General features: G+C 35.1%; 1 protein-coding gene across 2 annotated transcripts in view; it reads right to left on the bottom strand.

Moving 5' to 3' along the window:
* Positions 1–24,186, bottom strand: part of luzp2 (leucine zipper protein 2) — a 185,510-nt gene that overhangs the window by 47,026 nt on the left and 114,298 nt on the right. For both annotated transcript variants that reach the window (XM_044142202.1, XM_044142211.1), the window contains exons 3-5: positions 23,604–23,674; positions 18,501–18,582; positions 13,724–13,786 (exon numbers count right to left, since the gene is read on the bottom strand). In XM_044142202.1, the coding sequence (XP_043998137.1) occupies positions 13,724–13,786; positions 18,501–18,582; positions 23,604–23,674 (216 nt within the window). The remainder of the gene's footprint in view (positions 1–13,723; positions 13,787–18,500; positions 18,583–23,603; positions 23,675–24,186) is intronic.

Raw genomic sequence — 24,186 nt, 5'->3', positions numbered from 1 at the left:
ACGGATGAATGGATGGAAAGCAGCTACCCAAGCCAACCTTTTTCTGTAACAAAATACATCTGTTCTCATTAAACTGAGAAGTAACTGCTTTTACTCACATTTTCTGTCTAATTGGAAATGTGGCTACACCTGAATGAAACACACAGAATAAAAAAAAAAAAAATCATTATACCTGTTTGAAAACATAAAGTAAAAAATCTCAAAAATCTACACCTCACTCTCTGATCTGAAGAAATTTAAGAACAAATGAGAAAGAAAAAAATAACACAAAGGCTGCCAGGAAAACAACAACTTTCCACATCTTGTTTGGCAAATAACATCTTCATGATCTCCATTGGTTTTGGGAAAATATTGCTGGACTAATAAGAAAAAGGTTTACCAAAACTAATGCAGGAATTCAGTAAAAGGTATTATCTAGGAAAGCGTCGGTTTTGAGGACCTGGACAACTTGTATTAAATGAAGCCATGAATTTTATAAAAACACATAATAGCCATGGAGAAGTTGTTGCCACCAAGCGTAGCACAAGCGATTTTTAATTTTAGAGGGGAAACTACTTTTTCACATGGTGCCAAGTTGGGATAGACAAAGAAAACAAGTTCACATTCATTTAGAAACAAAAATACAAATGTTTTAACTCAGTAAGAGTTCAGAAATCAATATCTGGTGACCATGAGGTTTTCAATGGGGTTCAGTGCAGCGGTCTCTTTTTTTAATAAAATTTTGTGAAAGGTTCATATCGTTTTTTGTGTCCGAGTATGATGATGACTTCACATTATATAATTAACTTTGTGATTAAAATTAAAATTATGTTTTTAAACACTCACTCTCAAAGGATCTGGTGTTTCTCATATCTGCTATTTAAAAGTTGGTTTCCATTTTACCCTAAAGCGAGACAAACATTTGAGACTTATCTCCACAGAATGTGTCTTTACTTTCATCCTTATTACATTGGTCAGTAACGATAGTAAATATATTTCCCTTTTCTATTTTTTTCTGTTGAAAATTCCAAACAGAAAACTATTTTTTTATTTAGATCTTTGTTGTAATATATAGAACCATATTTTCTTTGAAAATAAAGTTTTGTATTGTTGTAAAAAATATTTATGGTCTGAAACTAACTGGATAATATGTGGCTATCAGCATTATGTTCAAAGACACTTAAAATAAGATATATTACCTGTAAATGAAGCTGAAACTGCTGCATAGGCTATTTCACAGATGGTAACTGCAGTTTGTCTTTTTGCATATTGCAGCACTTTGGCAGCGTTGGAAGGAAATGCAGATTTAAGCTGGTCTCAAGGTCCCAGAAGGAAAACATACTCTTGTTATACTGACACCACATGATGTGCTTGAAGTTTTCACCAATCAATGTAGACGTATTGTTGACAACAGATGACAAAACTACATTATTCCATTATTTTAAAGGTAACTATCATATATTATTTTTTACAGATGTTGTTAGAACAGTTCTAACAATTTTACTATCTATAGAAAGCTGTCCTCACAAGGGTTTTTAATCAGATCCAGCAATCTCTACAAACTTCCTGACCAACGGGTTATCAGCTTTAATTTAAAAAAAAGAAATAACACCGCTTTAGGAACAGAGCAGTTCACAAAGTTGCTTACCCTGACGTCATCTGTTATATAAGTGCCCCTGCTGATAAAAAATCTGCAAACAAGAGTGCCAGAGAAGGATCTCTAGTACTGCACAGCAGCATCTACTTTAGATGTTCAAGTTTGTAAATTTACTCTGATCACAAAGAAAATCTTTTAAATCCTGCTGCAAGCAATATGAATCTAAAGTGTGTGAGCTGTGCTAGTACACATATAGCGCAAGAAAATACACAGTGGATGAAACAAGTATTGGACATGTCAAAAAAATTTCTCAGAGTAAATATTTATGCCCCCATCTTATATTTCTTTTTATCTCTGGACTGCACTGCTGAGCTTTTGCTTTGTTTTGTGTTTTGTTGTTGTTGTTGTTGTTATTAAACAAAAAAAAATCAATAAACATATCAAAAAAATAAATAAATAAATAAATATTCATACTAGATGTCACCAACAACCTAAGTAATACAAAGAAATCAAAGAGATTAATCAATAAATTATGAGTACACAAATGGAATGACACAAAGAATAAATAACACAAAATGAGTTACTAAAAAGAACAGAAACAAACCAAGAAACCATCTGAAATCTGTCAGTCATCAGAAATCATCATTCTGTTTATGTCCAGTTATGTGTAATAACCTACATAGGATTTCCCATTACCAAAGTGTTGTACAGTGTTATCAATGGTGAAACAGACCTTCACAAAATGTCTTACAGTGTCAATGGTTACAGATGCATTTCTGACCTTCTGAATGTTCCAGTGTCATTGTAGCCAATGACTCTCACTTGTAGAAAAAAGAATGACGATGAATATTGTTCAAAGCTTGCTGTATAGGAATTGAACTAGGCTATGATTTACTAAGACAGCATGGTAAGGTCAGACAAGGCCAAAACTGAGTTCTTTGAATGACATTGCAAACACCATGGTAGGAAGAATAATGGTTCTGTACTGTTACGACTGGCTCAAAGTCATAACAAAACGGGAGACAAGGCAGAGGTTAAAGTGCATAAAAAAGGAATATGTATTAACAAAAACAACAATGGATTGTGGATGTCAATATCAGTGGTGTAATGCAAATGCTTGGATGTGGTGTATGAGTGCATATGGACGTGTTGAAGTGCAAAACAAAGACAAACTCAAATGTGCAAAAGGAGGGGAGCTGAGGCCGATAACAGAGCACCACGAGTGTCAAGCGGCAGTTTAGATGCAGAAGACGACCCAGAAGGTGGAGACAGCCAAGTTCAAATACTCTGCGCTCCGTATCAACGGATCAGAAACACCTGCAAAGGGGAGGAGCACAAAGACAAACAAAAGCAACACCTGCAGTCCAGCCCTTAAAGCCTAGGGCCATAACAGTACAGCACCCCAAATATGCTTTAAGAAAAACCTTAAAATGTTCAATATTTGTCTATCCTTACTTTGGCTGTTCTGTGCAGCACAAAACAATTTACGAGTTAAAGGGTTTGACCACAAGAGGAAGTCAAATGATGAGCGCGGCACAACTTAATGACATGAGATGATTAAATAAAGCTGGATAACATATCCCACCACAAGCTACTTCTTAGACACGATTGTCTAATTTTTCATTGAAAGCAAACTTTTTGACTGATATCAGTTATGTAATGTGTTCCCCTTACTGTGTGTGTATATACATTGCAATTTCCTTTTAAATAAAAACACATACATTGCTCCACAGAGGACTCAATCGTGTCATAACAACTTTAGCACACTTACAACTAGTCTGCTGCAATTTATCCACAAAATTCCTTTGTGTGCCCAAAACACAGGTCTGTTTCCATTGGTGTATTTCAAGCATGTTAGATTTGGTTGTCTTCATATTATAACTTTGCACTGCACCACAGTAATCTGTTTGCATGTGTTGCAATGAATGTGTTGCAAAATTAATTAGTATCTTTTCCCAGTTTGCTTGTGTTTTGTCAATCTGAGTGTGTTTTTTTTTTTTTTTCCAAGTTGAAACACACTGAACTGATGTTGGAACAGCTGTATATACCATTTAGTACCAGTCACTTATCCAGGAGAGAAGCTCTTTTGTAATGTTCATGCTGCCCATTGTCCAGATTACAATTTTTTCTTCTCCCATAATTTGAGAGCTTCTTTTTTTCTACAACATTGAACAATGAGAGCTAGCCATATTATGTAGTGAAATTGGGGCTATATTCATGACTGGCTGAAAATTACTGAATAGATAATTTGAAAATAGACATCTACGTCAAAAAGGAGTTGAATCAGATTTCCCATAGTGCAATGAACAAGGTCTGAAATGTGATTAAGTGGACAGACATGAAGCTATGGTTTTCTGAGAAACACTAAGGCAGTTCATTCAAATGAATTTATTTATTTATTATTTTTCTTTTTTCCCCTCCAGGGGGTCTTTTGTGGGCTCTAGTGTCCCTTATATGACAGTAGGTTGACAGGAAAGGGGGAAAGAAAGGGGGGAAGACATGCGGCAAATGTCAGTCGGGTCCGGGAATCGAACCCGCGACGGCCGCGTTAAGGACTCAAGGCCTCCAAATGTGAGTTGCGCTATCCCCTACGCCACCACAGCACGTCCCTCAAATGAATTTATGATGTTCAATAGTTTACTGTTATAATTTTTGTTTCTTTTGTCCATAGAACTTTTGAAGTCAATTTCTAGCTGTTTAATGTTCAACTTTGATAATCAGTCACAAGAATACTAACTTAAAGTAGAGTGGAGGATTTTCAAAACCACCACACCTCCAAACAAGGCAAATAGGGATGACACTTTTTCACAATGGCAAGCAACTTAAACATCAATATTTTGTTGTCATACAAACAACACATGCTTTACTTGTAAGAAAAAATGTGTTCCTTCTTCCAACAATAAATATGAACATATCTTTATTACATTGTTTTGCAAAACAGTTATGCTCATCTTCTTTGAGACCCTTCATGCAAGCTAACTTCAAGTTCCTGAAACATTTCTTTGATATTTTGCATGTAGACATCAAATGAGTTACTTGTTGAATTAGACTGAACAACATCTTGACCAACAATCACTGCACTAAGTAAAACTAATCATATCAGTTATATTGAAAGTAAGTGATCAGAACAGGGTTGTTAACTTTTGGATAGAAATATCATACTTTATCTCTATAATGTCAAATCTATTTGATGCAAATTGAGGCAGAATTGGTAACTCTCTTAAGCTCTGTTGGTGCTTGAAGAGCAAGGTGTCATAAACTGAAAGAATCTGGTCTTAGTATGAAAAGAAAGAACAAGTGAATCATAAAAAGTGAATTAAGCATGCCTGACACTGAAGTTGAAATGTGCAATATTTTAAGTGAATTCTTAAGTATTTTTAATTTCTCAAGTCAGATTTTTTAAAAACCTTCTATTATCTGGCTGAAGTAAATCCTAATCAAGATTTTTCTTTGCTAATCAAAGGCTCATTGAAGCTACAAGGAGATCTAAATTTGTTACTCAATAGATGCTGATTGCATGGGAGGATATTTACCAGCTCAATCACTTCTGATTGCTTGTTTTTCTTTTAATCTTTATCTAGTCCTTGAATAAAAGTACATATTCTTTAGCCTTACTTGCATTTGGCATTTTTTATTTATTTTAGCTTATCCCTCCTGAATAAAAGGTGTGATGGGAAATTTAAGTTTTAAAAATTTTTTTAATAGCTTTGATGTTCTTATCAAGTAGTCACAATTACTGCAATTATTTTCTTGTACTCTCTGATATGTTTGTATATTGTAAATCATAATATTCCGTAAGAGATCTGCCTTCATGAATTTGCTGCATCTAATCAGAGGTTTTGGTAATATTTCAAACCACAATGCCTGTAACCTTCATACATGAATACATTGTGACTGGACAAACAAAAACAATTTAAGTAGAACATCCTATTCTACTTAAATTGAAAACTCAATGCCTACATCAGACAGCAGAGATTGGAAAATATACGCAACCTTGTTTGTCTGCAATGTTTCTTTCTTTACAATTTGAATATGAAAAAAAAAAAACATTACTTACTGGCTTAAATTAAAGGACAAATGATATATCTATAGAGTTAAACGGTCACTGTTCATACCAAAGAAAATCTGACAAAAAAAGGAGATACCTTAACTCTAGCTCTTTAGTGTTAAACAACACAATGAAGATATGTCCTCGTGTTTGCTTGGGCAACACTAAAATCTTTTTTTTTTGTAATGGAGAAATTCTCTTTTCATGTAGAAAATTATCCAAAGTTAATCACAAAGTATATTCAAGAAAGCTGAGGAAAGATTTGCTGGTATAACTTATAACTTTATTTCACATTTATATGGGGAATTTGAGCAACGCATATAGCTCACTTAGGTTAATAATTTTCTTGAAACTTCAACAGTGTTATTCTTCCTGAGTTTCTTGTCAATCATCACTGTGGAATAATAAGTTAGGTCTCATGTCTTGGATACATGAAAGCAGCAATTAGGCGCAAGCCCACCTGTGCACATAGAGCAAACTGTAACCTACATGCCATCTAACCTTTCACTATACCTATGATTTTACCAACTGACATTTGTTCTTAATGCATGTCAGCTGTAAAATGTGAATCTGGCTTGATAGAGTCTGGATGGGTTACAGTTTATATCTGTCAAGTCGCTACCTATTTATTTAATCCTTGCCACACAACCCTATACAGCAGTGGTCCACAACCTTTTTAGTACAGCGGACCGGTCTACCCTTCGTTAATTTTCTGCAGACCGGGGGTGGGGGGCTAGGGGGGATGCGCATTGTAAGGGTCGATATGCATGTTGGCACGCAATGCAACACGCAAGACGTAACCGGCAGCATCCGGTTTAGGATTTTCAAAATAAAAGCTCCCAGACTCGATACGTAGAACATACATATTTAATTATTTCTTGCGTGGCCTGATACCAATTGGTCTATGGACCGGTACCGGTCCACGGCCCGGTGGTTGGGGACCACTGCTATACAGGATGAAACAGGTTTGGAAAATATATCGATGTATGACTCAACTCAAAAATTGCAACCTGGCATTCACTAGTAATGAAGGGTCATGCCCATCTGATTTCTACAGACAGTGCCTTGAAAATGTATTTATATTTATCCCATTGATACCATATAGAATCACAATAACCAATATACATAATTACTAATTGGGAGATGCCTTATGTTGGGTATTTTGACCTGTTCATAAAAAGAACCACACAGAGAGTAGAATCACTTCAGTCTTTGCAAAGACTGAAGTGGTGCCTCAGGACAATTCCAACTCGTCCCCCTGCAGCAGCCTGGTTTTATTGAAAGCGGGGTGGGGGTTGATCATAAAACAGAAACGTAAAGATAAGGAGTAGAGGGGTCTTTCTGAACTAGCTGAAACTGGTTTCTCTGAGAACAGCATGGTCCATCTCACTTTGTTTCCAGCTTAGAGTAGAGAGACAAACTTATTCATGATAACTATTTGCAAAGCTCTGACAACTTTTTTTTTTTTTTTTTTTTTGTAGATTTTGTTTCACACTAAAACCCCATAATATTACAAGCCCCTAGGGGTTTAAATATTAATATTTAATATTTAAATTTGTATTATGGTATTTTGTTCATAATTTGCATCAATTAACTATATATATATGCATGTATATCTTTCAAATATAAAACTGATTTACTATAATAATACAATTTTTAAAACTTTTTTGTCCAAGGCTTCCTAAATATGCATATAGGATACATATTCAATTTTCGTCTCTCTTCATTTTGTCACCTTTTTTGCTAGCATTAGTATCACAAAAACATCCAGTAAATGTTTTGATGCCAGTAAATGTTTTTTTCTCTGCCATTTACCCAGCAAAATGACATTCTGAAGACATGAAAGGAGGAGGACAATGATGTGAAGCCATTTTAAACCAAAAATATATATCAGCATCAGCAGCTCTGAGCTGGGAGTGTGGCAAAACTGTCTATTACAATGCTCTTTGAGAACCTGATGAGTCCCAGCAGGATCCAAGTCAGCCTGTAAATCATTCCCCTGCACAATACTCATAATAAGCCTTGAAAGCAAATCATTGATGACGGCTTGACAGTGAATTGCAGACATAAAGCTTCCCCAGTGACACCACAACAGACCTCACAATGATATGCAACATAAAAAAAAAACATTCTAAAGCGTGGACTGATGTAAACAAAGGGTATTGTTTGCTGCATAGATGTTCTTTTCAGCTTTGCCAGGAATTACTATGAACTTCACAACAAAAATCACATTTCCGTAACAATGGCATTACACAAAATGTTTTGAGTATGCATTCCCAGTAGACCATATTGTTTGAAAAGCTGTCAATCTGTCAGTTTATAATAAAGAACCAAAGCTTATTACTTCTATTAACAAAATGTTAATGTTTTCTTGTTTTGATTGTGTGATAAACCAGGGCACATACACTGGCCTGTTAAAAACACATACTATGTTAAGAAAGTTGTCACTTTTGTAGACTTTTTTTATTAGAATGCCTTTAAATTTTTGAGTAACTGTCATGATTGTTCCTGATGTTCTAAGTTAGAAATGAAAGTGGTCAGAGAGTAGAACTTACATGTATCAATACAAGTACATTAAGCAATACTTTTCCATAAATATAGCAACTTAATTAAATTCTTTAAAAAGTTATTAGCTTTGCATAGACAGTTTCACAGCATGATGAAGACTTATTTTCCAGCTGTAGGTCTTTTCAGAGTGAGCTAAAGATCAAAGAATATGTTAAATCCATTTAGTTTCAGAATGTACCCATTAAAAATATCCAAATCAACCGTCATTGGTAAGCCCTTGAACTAAGGAATATTTTCATTTTAAAAAATGATTATTTTATCACGTGTCACAATTATGATCAGTGGAATAATGTGAAACTTTGCTTTTTAAGAGTCAACATGTGATATGATGTGAAAGCATTGCTTCTTTATTTGAATATAACTTACAAGAGCATTACTTTAATTTTTACTGTTATGCAATATTAGCAGTGATCTTGTCAGCAGAACATTGCAATTCAACATTTAGTGGAAAATAGCTATAGTGCACATGCAATTAATTCATACTGAACATAAAATATTTAGGTGCGATGCCTCCTGTAGAGTACAAGCTCAAATATTACCATATTTAATGTCATGGTAAATCAAAGGGATGCATAAAGAGCTCAACTCTAGAACAAGGTGCTTGATTTGTTTGCTCCTAGCTATTTTTAAGTGGTGTCAGTCATACTGTCATTAGACTAAAAGAACAAATAACATCTATGGTACAGACTATGTAATTAACAAGTCATTAACAATCCGAACATTTTTGTGTGAGTGATGCTGTCATACAGTATGACTCAATTGACTTTATCTGTTGTACTGCTCCTTCTCATCATTTGGTGACTGTAATATTAATCACTTCTGAGTCCTTCCACCCCTCTATAGTTCTTAGAATACTTCTTGAAGCACTGGGGTGAAATGGGTTAGTAGTCAGGCTAATCCATAAAAAACAGTTTACCTTATAAAAAACAAATTACTCTCCAAGTATTAAACAGATAAAAACAGCAAATGGTTTGTTAACCTGTTTATGTTGCCATCATGTCCACTTTGAGCTGACTGGATACCTCAACTAACTACTATTGAACATTAATTTGTCAACAAAATAATTTGTTAAAGTTTGAATTTACTATGCAAGCTATTGTTGCTAGAAGTATCCTTGATGCCCAAAGTCATCCAGGAATCTCCTGGATCCCCTTGCAAAGTAGAGAACCAGCAACTTAAATCTTCAATCTATTTCAATCTATTTTTAAGGCTGTATTTTGGGATATTTGCTGAAAAGAAATCTGGATTTATAAACTTAAGGTAAATCACATATTACAGGTAAAGATATAGAAGGAAACATCCACAACTGACAATTGTCTCAGAACAGTAGTAATAGTAAAGGAGACATATTCTAGCTTTTGTGATATTTACCATTATGTTGTACATACAGCAGACAAACAAACATACATGGATGCACACACTCCTCATGTTTTTGGTCATGAATGGGGAGAACGCTATGCATTAAGAGCAGAGGCCAGGATTCAAACTCAGAACCTTCTAGCTGCAGGGTAACTAAACACTGCTACATCGTGCAGCCTCAAAACAATAACAGATACAGGAATATGTTCTCATATTACTCTACATGTATCTGTAATATAAATGTCAACAATAGAAGTCCTTTGACTTCTATTGACCACAAACAATCCATTCTGTGATTGCAAAAGCCTTCAAACCTGCACAATATGTAGATGTGTAGCAGAGAACACAGACCTTAAAATGTCAACAGTGATGCAGCAGTGAGGACAACTGTGTATTTATGAAATTATTTCTCTTCTGATCTTTCCACTGCTTGCTGCTTCAGCCTCTTGCCAACAGTGTAATTGTGAGGAAGTAACTTCTGCACTAACTTTGCTATAGCACAGCATTTAGACAAGCTTTTGTTAAAAAGGGCTGATAATTTGCTGTCTCACTTCAATTACAGCCCAGTTAACTTTAAATCAAGTCTAACAGTTGCCAAAGCTGTTTGCCAGCTCTTTGTTTTGGCAAGATTAGAGTGTGCATTGATGACTGGCTTATGATAATGAGGATTAGTGGTAGGACTGGGTTCAGAACATGTGAAAACATGGATTCATACAAAAAGCTGCAGTGGCTGTGACCATCACTCTGCCACTTTCATGCACCCTCATTACTGTTTCTGTAATTCATCCAAAATGAGATGTAATGTGGAAGTTAAGAAATCTCTAATTGTTAGTCACAAAGCTAAATCATGGTCCTTTTAAAGGACTATTTAGTCAGTTAAACTAATCTCCTGCAGAGTATTGCAGATGTGTACAAACTCCTGCTGTGAAAATCACTTGATTGATTATTGAAGTGTCTGCATTTCCCTCTGATTACTTCCAGCAGAGGGACATCCAAGAGCAAATTCAATGCATTTCATCCTAGAACACTCATACCAATATCTTAGTAAGTTTGATATTACAATGAAAGTGCATTAATACCCAAGCAAATATTCCACTTTTTGAGGCAAAATATGGATTTGTCATGGAGGTTTCCCAGAATCAAATCCATATCAGTTGCAGCAGAATGTAGCTCAGCACCACAATGTGAATTACAAGTTAGAATATGAAACCTAGTGTTTCCCTCATAAGTGAAAACACTTATAATAAAGCCCAAAGTACTAGATATAGGGATTTATGTATCCATTTATTCCATGTTACCTGTGTTCATGATATGGAGAAGATAAAAATAACCTTTGAAGTCAATGATTAGATATTTTTCTCTTTCCCATACTGTGGGTGAGCTACGGTTGTCCGTACAATATAGTTAGAAAATGCCAAACCTTTCAGATATTTATTTTTTTTTAAATAAGACAATATACACATTTTCTTCTACTTTACAATTACATATTACTTTTGCTGTTTTAATCATAACTATAAAGTACCATTAAATACTAAGATGTAAATAGAAGTGTAAAAATGTAAAAACATAAAAAAGTAAGAATGTCTTTTCAGTGCAGTGTTTGCCAGTGGGAGAAAATAAGAAAACCTTTGGAAGATCTTAAAAACTTGGTGTACTAAAGAACCTGTATTGTATTGGTCAGCTTTTGAAATAAAGTATCCTTTCTTACAATTGTCTCTTTATAGCTTGTGTTCAGTCCAACTTCATCAAAAGACAAACATAATAATAGTAAGAAGAATAAGAATAAATAAAACAAACAAATCATGAATTTATATGAAATGACTGCAACTGCTTTCCCTGTTACAAGTGAGTCATTTTAATATCCAGGAGGAACTGATTGAATTATTCCACTTGGTGATTTTGGCCTTTTGTACTCTGCTAAAGATGGCAAGGTGTTTCCTCTAGGCAGAACACTGGCAACTGCTAATCAGTGAAATATTGTGACATCAAGTTAAAATGTTGCATATGTGCCATGTTTCTAGAGGTCAGAAAATCACAAATAGCAAAACAAAAACAAAAGAAACAGGAAACTGCATAGCAGACTGTGACGAATGATAGAACATGTAAAAGAAAAAAAATGTATAAAAATGGAAATTCGTTTTTTTTTTTTTTTAAGTGTGGTAATGTGGCCTCAGTTTTCCTTTTTGTGCTCCTTATATTGCTGTTTTGGACTGCTTGTTATATTTTGAAGTTATTTACTTTTCTTAGATTTAGTTGAGTTCTATTTTTGGGTTGTTGTGTTGCATGTTTCTGATTGGTTGTTTTGAGGTCACGTACACCGGGAGACGCCCCACTGCAGCGGCACAGGTGTTCTGCATCTAATTAAGCAGCGTGCAAACCCGGAAGGATGATAAGTCATTGACAGCGGGATGAGAGGAAGACAATACGCGGCTGGATGGAGCGCAGATGAACCCAGAATGGCCATGTTGGATTTGGGAGACGGTGCAGGCGGACCGGAGGGCTAGAAACGGGAGGACTGGTCACCGGCTGTAGGAGCGGGCGGCTGGACCATTGTCGAGGTTCTCCAGGAACCGGAGGATTGGTCGGATCGAGCCAAGAAAGGGTTGGGAGCAGTGGAGGACCGCGCCCTTTTCTCTTTGACCAGCTAAGAGTCTGCATTATAGACTTATTTATTGACTTATTGTCAAAAACTGCCTGCTCCTCCTTCTCTTCTGATTATTCGTTTTTAAATAAATTTTATTGGTCTGTTTAAAACTCTGTTCACAATTCTTGCAGTTGTTTATTTGGTACACTCGGGTGCCACAAAAGCACCTTGAAAAGATGTTTCATGTGCAAGAAAATGTATCTGATTCATCTGCTGTGATTCACATTGTTTGCATGTATCTTTGATAAATTCACAGAAACCTGCACACTGACAGGTACTTCTCAGAACAGCTTGACTCCAGTAATTTAATGTCATTATGTCATTGTTTAGTTCCCAATCTGACTCATTTGATCATGTTACTCAACAAAAGTTTAATCAGAACTACTCCCCAATTAATTTGAGCATCTGGCGAAAAACTGCTTGCCACAGTGAAGCTTTGAGCAATATTGTGTGATTTTTCAGAACAGTTTCATCATCTTGCTCTAATTTAATTTATTAGCTTGATGCAATTGAAAACATTCTCTGTTACAGTATCACATAAATATTACAAAAGAATTTGTTTTCCATTGCTTCAAAGTTTAGATCTAAAAACCAATTATAAAATGGGTTTGTATTGATTTCACCATAGAGGTTTATCTGCTAGAAGAATCTTTCTACATTTGTAAAGTCTTGTATATTGTTTCAACCCGTTCAGAAATGAGCTTCCATAGATCCTTATTGATCTGTTAAAAATACTTTTTGTACTTATAAACCACTGTAAAAATTAATTACATGGCACTGTATCATTTTCATTTCAATTATCAGTACTGCACTGCAGGAGTCCCCTTATTTTCTTGTCGCATAACAACCTAAACAACCCTTAGGCAAAGAGAATAAAATAAAACCCCGATGTAAAGGGCATAAAACATCTTTAAAGTCTTACATGCCCAACATAGCATGTTCCATTAATAGGCAGATATTTTAATTTCTTTTATATGTGCAGTCTTGTTTTTTTGCTTCTCCCCCCCTCTCCCATTTCTGCTGATGACGAGCTAAAACGTAAATAGTAAGGAGTTGGAATGATGTTTGCTGAAGTTTTACCACAAATGTTTAAGGCATCAACAGTAAAATTCATGTGGCTGTGTCAGACCTTCAGAAAGTTTTCAGCTCAACTTCTTTGCACTAATATTGACAATCGTGCTCAGGGGTACTTTGAAAAGAGGCCAATTTATCATTCAACAATTGCAATCATGGCTGCAGTGATGATCAAAGAATGCCCTCCTGTGTTCACAAAACATTTGAAAAAACCCTTGTGTTCAACCCAGTGTATGTCCACTTCTGACTGAAATTAACAAGGCCTTTCCTTTTCCTTGGTCCCCTCAGATTGTCAGAAGGCATTTGGCAAACTCAGAAAATCCTTAAATCAAATTGATCTGAACAATGAAAGGAGGCAGCAAACTTTGAAGGATAAATTACGACAAGATAGGTTTGATGCATGTAACTTGTATTGGGATTTTTGTCAGCATTTGATGATACTTTGATGACTCACCTCTTGTTGTAAATCCTTGATGATTTTTGTTTTTTTCTCCATCTCCACTTTCAGAAATTTTATCTGAGGACAAAAGAGGAACAAGGAACACAATCAGAGAAGCAAACGGTGTCTAAATGTATATCTTTTTAGTCAGGGAACAAGGCAAAAAGCACAAGCAATTTAATGGTCAGAGAAAGCAGTGATAATAAATTCTATATCCAAAATGTGAGTTCATATGATAAAGATTTAATTGTTGTGTGCGGAAAGTTAAAACAAATGTCTAAGAGGCAGATGCTTCAGACAAAAAACAAAAAACAAAACAAGTTTTCATGATGATGCATAGTAATATTTTTAAATCTAAGGTTTTAACTTCTTTTTTGATGCTCCAGTGGGAAACAAATCCTCTCAAATTCACATTAGAATGCTTTTGTCAAACAAAAGAAAAAGAACTAAATAATGCTCCTGAACTGCCACACAATGACAACATAGTCCTGTTAAAAATGGGTCACAAAGAATCAGAAAAAAATGGTACTAATCTCCTTAAACAGCTTTGTAGTCTAGCCTATAGCAAAAATTACTCATGCCTTTGGGGAGAACAGTTTTAGCTCCAGATTACCACACATTTGCTGCAAGTAGTATTGAAAAAAAAACAAAGAAACTAACTGGAATCAAATACTATGGATTTACTGCAGGCACTAAAACAACTATGAAAATTTATGAATAGAAAGAAACAGAAATTCTTCTATATTTTAGATGATTGTTTTTCTTTTACTCTCTACAGGTGTCACATTCACTAGCAATTTTCCTAGCAAATGTTACACCATTTGAGGGGAATTAAACAAGCTTTCCAATGTCACAGAACCAAGCACTGTCCCAAAGATATTTATAGAAAAAAACAAAAATAAAAAACATTTAAGTTTAATAAAACAAAACTTAAAGCTTTCATCCAAATTCCAGAATATAAGTTTAGTCCAAAAATAACACTTCCCCTATCCAGATGGAAGTAGATCTCATTTTGACTAGAAACCTTCATTTGTCCCCTAGAAAGTTGAAGATGAAGACGGATTTTGCTTTTTAGTATTAATGTGAGTTCAAGCATGGGTTCAAACTGACAAAAAAATGGCTCAGCAGAAGAATATACAGATTTTAAAGTGGCCTAGAACTATATCTGACAGTTGATCTCAAAAGTGCTGCGGACTATAGGTCATTATAATCTGACACATTTGGAGAAGATTTGCAGAGACAAAGTCGGCAAATAGTTCATGTCAAGATGCTAACGCAATCTTATCAAAGAAGACAGAACATATTTAGCCTATAAGTAGTTAGATATTCCTTCATCCCAATTTAAAGGCTCTTTTAATTTTAATCAAAACTGCCACAAAAGACATTTCACTTAAGTTAGCGCTGTGTGTAGATTGTATGTATGTTTCGAGTGTGGACTTTCAGAAATGTGATACATTGACACTTTTATTTCCAATTTGGTCACAGTGCCTGACTTATTGGCTTATATTTTTATTACAGCAGAGTGATATCTTTGTTTTTGGCAATCCTTTTATCAACAGCTCAGCATGTTTCCTGGTACCGGCATGAGCCCTGTGAGTATATGCTTATTTCAGCCAAATGGAGGTTCAAACACCAACTGCAGATGGCAAACTCCTGCCATGGGCAACCAAACAAGTACTTTTGTCTGTGTGTATAAGACAGATAGGCCGAGTTTGGAGTTTGTCTGTTATTTTTTTTCATTCTAAAAGAGTATTTTTGCTTTCCCAAGTGTTGTGTGTCCTTGGGAGAAGTCGTCAAGATAGTCTTAGGGACAAAAAGGAAAAGATTCACAGGGCTGGTGACCTCATGCCAGGTATACACCTCAGGGAATAGTAAACTAAGTCTTGCCAGTTGACTCACATCCCCAAGCAGCACATGATAACATCAAGGTTCATGTTTGAGCCTTTCAGTCACTGCCACAGCCTGAGGGGGTGGTTAGAAAAGCAGCAACAAGAAAAATACTGGCATTAGGTTGTAAAGGAATAAATAGCACAAAATAAACCTCATTTTGAATATGAAGTTCAAAGGCTATTGTTTTAATTACTAAGTTTTAGACATTTGCGTATAAATTGTAGATTTATTTACAAATTAGGAAATATTTGTTTCTAGCACTTGTAAATTTTTTTCACTTTGTTGACAATCTCTAACATACTGATCAGGAATATTGTACTTGTGGGACTTAGATGATGCTAATTAAATGCATCTAAGTATTGTGCCAGTGTGTCTGCTGTTATGAGTGCATTTCTTAGAATAAATACAGAGGGTAAATATGTGAAACTGATTAGAATGACCTTAATTTTTCAAATACAAGGCACAAACAGTTTACCATATAATTGAGCTAAATAACAGTACTTATTTCATCCCGAACAAGAGGATTTTATTCTAATCCTATAATTGTAATCATAAAAATTTACACTACTTCAGTTCTGACTGACGGGGAAGAAATTACATATAAAGTAAGAAATAAAACACCCAATCAAAACCACAGGGGTGTTTCTGACTTAGGTCAAAGCAGCAAACAAAGAACATAAACTGGTACAACAGAGAATGCTTTCATGGTTAATTGGCAACTATTTTATTGGTATCTAAATGGTAAGAGGCAGTTATAGTAATTTCTATGTTCTAAGTAGAACATAGAAATTATGTGAAAGTGGAAGTGAACATGTTTCAGCATCCACATCAGTGAAGACTTTATATTCCAACCCGGAACTTATGCCATGCATTTTTAAATTTTTACAAGATAAATTGGAGAAGCCACCCAGATGTTCCAAGAACTCACTTATAGGCTGGCTGGGTGGATTAGATTATGATTACGCACAAAAAGGTTAAAGGGGTAATGCATGACTTTAGGAGGCAAGCTTGTGTCACCCTTTAACATCAGCTATGTTCAATGTTTCTGACAGCTCATAAATCTCTTTATCTTGGATAAAACATGTAAGTCAGGTGCCAGATCTCTCTTTGTGTCAAACTTTCAGGCTACAGAAGAGGAAAACCAATACATTCAAATTCACTTTGACTAGAGGAGAAGAGTGTTTCAGAATGCAGTTTTGTATTTTCTCAGGATAACTGAAGGCCTTGGCATAAAATATGAGGCAAAGGAAAACTGTCTATTGTAGTAAAGACATAAATGCCTTCAACTATCTTTACATAACAAGAACAAGTTGAATCTTTCAATAACTGAGAGTGAGTCAGTACTAAAGTAGCCTCTTTTCTTTTTAGTACCAAACCACTAGCATGCAGTGAGTCAGTGCTGCAGTTCAATTTATAGCAGATAAAATAAGAGAAGGTAAGCAAGTTAAACAGAAAGTATTTATTTTGACTGACATTTGAGAGCTTATTATTACAGGTATTGTAATAAGTAAATGCAAATCAATCTATTTGCAAAAGCTGAAAGTCAAAACTACTAATTTAGAATTTATATGACTTGTGTAAAATTTGTCCTTGCTGATATGACAACAGGATTAAACTACAAGGTATTTGCACCCGGACAGTTTTTTATGTTTTCTGTCACATGTGTAGGTTCCAGATCATCAAACAAAGATTAATATCAGTCAAAAATAACAAGACTAATCATAAAAAAATAAATAAGAAAACATTGTCCAAATGATTTATTTTGGGAAAGTAAAAGAACTATTCAAACCAAACAGACAATATGTGAAAAACACAATCTCCCTCTTATTAAGTCATGAATGTACACAAACGCTAAATAGAGTTTCAAACACCACACCTGTACCTGATTACAGTCAATCTTGCAAAACCAAGAATATCTTAAATATAACTTGAGGTAGATGATAGCCTATAACCTACTTTATGTAGATATCTTAATCTACACGATGTAGATTAAAAGATCTACTTTTAAAAATATTTGTATTGATCTCTAGTAATTGTCTCCTACAGTTGCACTATCAATAACTAGATAAGTATTTTCATCAGAAGAAGATGGAACACTAATTACCTGAAAGTGAATCAGTACTGAAGTGACTTCTTCTTATAAATCCAAAATAGGAATGAACAGTATTGCTTATATTTATCTTTGTTAATCCTTCTTAAATTTGTATTTGTCTACAATTTTGGCAGTAAAAGGGAAAGTCAATGTATCAGTATTTATAGTATTTAGAAATCATGAACTATATAAGAAAAATAAATTACCTTTATAAATGAATTAGACTAGTCTGGGTAGTTTTAGCAATTATGAAATATTTGGATAAGCGCACTATTAACTCCATTTCAATACTTTGCAAAAGAAATAAACAACAAAAACCGTCCATCTGTAATATTATTTTGCAACCTAAATTATGTATGGTCACTCTTCACTTCCCTCTGAATAATGGCAGTGTATTCTCTGCATACCTAATGGCCTAAGAATGTGGCTTAAAGTAATGATGTCATTTGCTACAAGTAGCAGGATACATTTAAAATCAGTGAAGATCTGATAATCTAAAAAAAAAAAGTTACTTTTTTCAGTAAGTTACTAAAAATAGTCACATGCATTTAAATTCAAACTTTTGCTTCTTTCCATTAGCTTATATCACAATAAACACCTTAGATCAGGGTTTCAAAATTGGAACCAAACAAATAAAATGTGGCAAAAGGTTTTCTCCTGCTGTGTCAGAGTTTCAGTTTAGAGCTGTGAGACGGAAGAAAAAGCCAGCTGCTGCTTAATGAGTGTCGATCACCAAGGGGGGCTGTGTGACAGGTGACGGGGCTGGTTAGAGGAGACCGAGCACTGATGGTGAGGTCATCTCTGTCTTACCGTGGCCTGCTGCTTTTCAGCTTTCTCATTTGCCTCATCCAGCTGCTTCTGCAGGGCTGCCTGGAGGGACTTCATCTCCTCTCTGTCAAGTGGCAGGGAAGTGAGAAACACCCTGTTAGCACATCGTCCTTACACTTTCCGAGCCCTTTACTACTCTACCGCTGAATGGCTTTCTAAAGCACACTCCTTTTAGAGAAAATAGATTTTTGTGTAGAAACAACTATTAGTCACAATAAAATAATTTTTATTTTGTAGAAAAGAACAAAAAGTAACACTTGATTTAAGCTAATTTAATCATAATGATTTTAATATTGGTAGCAAATGTTTGTTATCAATCTTTGGGGAAGAAATATCAGCATTTTGCAGTACTTTTCCAAAATAGTAATAAAACTACAAACAGTTGAGGCATGAACTGCTTTTAACATTTGTGCATATCAAAACAAATGATTTTTTCTCTGCTCAAAATACATATTTACTATTTTATGTTCTTACACAGTGTCTTGTAAAAGAGTTCAAAACCTCTGATTGTTTATACTGTACATTTTTTAAAGTAAGGCAACAAATTAAAGTGTATTTGTCTCAGATTTTTTGTGAGACAGAACAGCAAGAAGTAGCACAAAGCTAAACAGGAAAGGAAATAATTAACATTTTCAAATGTTATTACTAATAAACCCTGAAGTGCATGTCATGCACAACTATTCAGCCCTTTAATTTTTTTCTGCATTCTGATTTCCAAAGGAACTTACCAACCAAAAATCAAAAGCTTACACTTTAAAATTAAGAGCAGTGTTTCTTCTTTATTTCTTCTTAATAAAGAAGAAATAGCTGTCTTTTATGAATTCCAATAAGACAGCTGACAAGAACAAGAGGCAAACCTCATTCGGATTAGAGAGACTGGGGTACTCTTCTGGAGCCAGGCTTTGGCTCTTGGGGCTCAGCCTGAAGAATATACAGGAAGTCTCCTCTATGTGGGCCACCACATGCAGGTAAGAATGGATCAGTTGCCATGCACGTTGAATGACAGGCAAAACCGTGGTGGGGATTCTCAGCCCCCAAAACCGTGGTGGGGATTCTCAGCCCCCAAAACCGTGGTGGGGATTCTCAGCCCCCGGCTGAGTGTGTTGATTGAGTTTTCTACGGTGAGCAAAACAGATGCCCCTCTGTGACAAAGGTTCTGAATGTTGGGTGTGCTTATAGTGCTGGCAGCATAATCTGGTTTTAGAACATGGAATGTCACCTCACTGAGGTGCCAGAGTTGTTGTGTCGGGTTGAGTAGTCCCAGCAAGAAATAACAGGACTCACAGCCTGAGCTCCGAAATCAAACTCCAGGAGAGGAGCTGGATTCACTCCTACTCCAAAGTTGCCCAGGGATAGAGATGTCAGGTGGGGTGGGGATTCTCATATCCCCCTATCCAAGTGTCTTGATTAAGCAACAGGCTTGCTTCTTTGCAACTTCAGGTTGAAAGAAGCAAGATTCTGAAAGTTACCTGCACCAATGCACTGAACAGCAGTTCAGATTTCCAGGCCTTTTTGGAGATTCTGAGCAGAACCCAAGTAATGTTCTAATGATAGACTTGTTGCTGGGAACAGAATTTCTATAATAAACACTATGTTTGAGCACAAAGTGGTTCATACGTTTTGTACCAGGGTCTGTAACAGGCCCTTCATTAACTGGCAAAAAGAAAGCAACAGCACCCTTAATAGATCCTGCCTGCAGTTTGCCATAATCACTGTATGAAACAAAGCTCAGATAAAATGAAAGCAAAACAAAGATTTTTAGTCAACATGTAATAAATATATGTGTGGCAGAAAACTACGGTAACTCTTGGACAAAGCTTCCATTTGGTAAGTTGGCATGTTGGCAGAATTATCCATTGTGGAAATTGTTTCTTTGGCATTGAGAGTTGAACCTCACAATTGTTATTTACGTCATTTTATTTGAGAATACAAATTCCCTAGGAAATTACATTGAAGCTTTATTTATTGAGGTTTGTGATTGTAAGAAATGTTTAAAAGGGGTCTACAATGCAAGGTATTATAAAAAATCTTTTTTCCACTTCTTTTTGAGCTGAAAAGAATATAATCAACCCAGTTCAGTCATAAACTACTTCCATCATTTACATGAAATTCACTGTAGTTAACATGCACTGAGCTCAGTTTTGCATTAGAAACCCTGGTTAATGATATGTGAATTTAGACACTTTTGAAAGATACTTGATTTTTGTTTTTTCCAATGACATTTTATGTATTCTCTGGAATGCCCCACAGATTTTTTAGCCTGCTGTGTGAAAACTATTTTTGCATTTATTATACATCTAGCAAAAAAATTAAATGGGTGCTATAATGCTGAGGCTATTTCTGTACTGTTTGATTTTCCCGTGCACAGATAACAGCAAAGCATAATGAATTATATATTAAGTAGGCTGGTGATGTGAGTCCTTGCTTTGAAAAAATCCTTGTAGAAATCACATCACAAGAGGCAGCCAAGTTAAATTCCAAAAGTGTGCTAATATTTCTAAACATGGCTTTAAACTTAAAAGTGCATAAGGCATAGGGAAAATGTAATGAATCTGCAGTACCTTTCAAGATAACAGTTACAGTCACTTTGTAAAGGATCTTGATGCACACATATTTCAGATGCCAATGGTCTTGTCTTTTAGCGTAAGACCAATAAACTATATTTTCTTTAGAGTAATCAGTATAATATGAGAGTGTCCAAGACAAGGAAACAGTTTGAGGCACAAACGAGCAAAACATTGCCTACGCTGACAAAAGGGACACACATCACTCTAGTGAGCAAATAGCACATGTTTTTATAGTAGGTTCAATCATAGTCGAGTTAATTGTACATAATCAAAACATGGAATGTTATGTTCCAACCATGAGTGTCTTTTCTGTTGGAAAACATCTCTGTTCTGTCACAGTTTGGGGTAAAATTATTTTCAGAAAGCAATCAAATCTCTGTTAAGAGATGTCAGAAATAAATGACTTGCAATGAATCACCTGTCTGCATCTGCCATAATGGAGTCAGCAAGTAATTGCACTAGGCAGCCGTGGGATTCCAAAGGTGGATTAATAACACCCTGAAAAAACTATGCCTTCCAAAATGCTTGGTAAGCAACACTGAGCCAAACTGCTGCTTTATGGTTTTTAGCTTGATGACATGTGGGAACTGCCAAGTGATTGACTATTGATTGGCTATCAAAATCTTGCTCACACGACTTCTATAGCCTTTCAGAGAGCATGTGAGGTGACAAGTGATACCTAATCATGAACAGACTCTTTACACACTTTATTAATCAGACAATCCTAACTGGTAAAAAAAGCCCTAAATCCCAGATGGCTTTTTATATGTTGGGGGAATAAAGACTGAGTAATATTTTTTTTATGTACACTAGTTGGTTTATTTTTCAACTCCTGCTTGCTTCTTTCTCTACCATAAATAAACCAGATCGCACCATCAATTATAGTAAGCATCATCAACTACAGTATGCAGCCGACAGCTTATTTTTGGTCCTATTCATATTTAGATTCTTCTTGTAAGCTTCGGGAAATTAAATACACAAATCTCATTAAAAAGATTCTGTAACTTTAGAATTTATGTTTCACATGTAACATCCATTATTCAACTAAATAAAATCTGATTTTGTGAATATACTGTTCTGTTGGCATCATTTTTCACTGAAAAAGCCAACATGCTTCAAAATTACTGCTATACAGTTACTACTCCAAAACCTGAAAACCAAATCAGATAACGCAGAGCAAACCAGACAAAACCACCGACTAAATAAAGGATGTTTTAAAGATGGCTAGGAGAGTCTATCACTTCACTATGGAAGACGGTTGTTTCACCCACTTTATAATTTTGCACTTTTGCATCTTCAATTATACGCAAATCAAAAAAAACAAAAAAACAAGTAATCATTTGCAGGAGGTTCTGTGATGACCAAGCATCGATATATTAGAGTTGCTTTGAATCAGCTCTGACACATTTTGTTATATAATTCAATCACAGTCTTTTTAAACATTTTATATGTAAATAGCCTCCACCAGTAAGAGGTGATTCATGGTTATTTTTGTTTTTCAGCTATCCTAATGTCACATATTTGATAGAATGTAAGATCTTGGAAAAATTGTGAGCAACATGGATCCTGATGGATTTATATTATAAGTGAAAATGTGTTTAAAATCCATCAAAATGTAAATTTTTTATCACATACATGTCATTTCCTTACAGTACTTAATAAAATATCCTAACTTGTTTGAGGACAAACAAGCTTGACATTTCAGAGGGATTCAACATAAAGGACCAAAACATAAAACAAAATCAAACTACAATAGCAAAGTACTACAAAACTGCATTTTGAAAGGGACACAAAATCCTCTCTTTAGTTTCATGATTTTTCACAGAGTTTATGAATACTAAAATATCTAATAATAATAATAATAAAAAAAAGATCAAAATCTTGTAATTTGCATAAAGAGCCAAAGGATATGGAAAAATAACTTTGGGAAAACAGTCAAGGGACTCAAAAGGATAAACATCGCTCACCCTATTTATCAGGGTTACTTCTATCATTCAAACCCTCCAGATCACTCATGCCTCCTGTTATTCCCACGGTGAAATATTATTTTTCTATAAATCTGTCCTCTGTGGAACAGTGTTTCATGGCTTCTGTAAAAAGCAAACTAGAGACATCTACTGAGTTGACACAAGTTAATTCTTACAGGCTGCTTAAGTACATAAAAACAATGGTTAGACAAAGGAAACATAAGAAACAGGTGTCATATGACAAATTGACCAGAAGCCATTTATATGTTTTGATTCCAAAAGACCTCGTAAAACTATCTTATTAATTACACTTTGGCTGAGATTTCAACTGGCATATATATATAACTCAGTGCAAACCAGTTTCATATATATATGAAACGTCCTTTAGATTTTTAAAATAAAACCTCATACTCTCAAAATCTACCTAATTTGTCATATTATTATTTTATTGATAAATATAAACATAATTTTGCAAATCATAGAAAACATTGCAAATTAGGAGACAATGATCAAGATCTCTTTTCTAAGTCATCCATGGTGCCCAGTTTTACCTTTGTTTGTGGCTCAGCTCCAGAATCCTTTGCACATCCTTCTTGGCCACTGACTCATCATTTTTAAGAGACTGAAAGAAAACAAAGGACACAATTTTTCTCAACAAAGGCACAGTTGTCTATATTGCATGGCAATTCAAAGCATCATACAAGGACAAACAAACACATTTGTACTGGCTCTGTTTAGTACATGCTTCCTACAATTCCCAGGGATTTAAAGATCTACCTAAATCCAGTCGGTGTGAAAATGATCTGAAATGATACAATAATTGAGAAAAGTATTAAAATAATGCGCAACAGATGTGGAATCCTGTTAATGTCCCTTTTCTAAATTGCATTGCTTTTAACAATCTGTAGATGAATGTCCTAATGGGTGCACACACAGATGCACAGATTGGTTTCTGCTGGTGGCTAACCAGATTCCTGATGGGTAATTAGGAATTAGTAATATATTTGATTGCCCCAAAAGCCCTTTGAGATCTTGTATTAGTTGAGAGTGGAGCTGAGAAGCGCAGACTTCTGGGGAAAATCTGGAATCAAAGGGAAGCTTGTTATTAAAATATGCTTGAAAGTCTGTGCTAAT

This window comes from Gambusia affinis, linkage group LG02 (genome assembly GCF_019740435.1).
Source record: "Gambusia affinis linkage group LG02, SWU_Gaff_1.0, whole genome shotgun sequence".
Taxonomy (NCBI): domain Eukaryota; kingdom Metazoa; phylum Chordata; class Actinopteri; order Cyprinodontiformes; family Poeciliidae; genus Gambusia; species Gambusia affinis.
The sequence above is the reverse complement of the archived record's forward strand: the minus strand, read 5'-3'. Positions and strand labels throughout refer to the sequence as shown.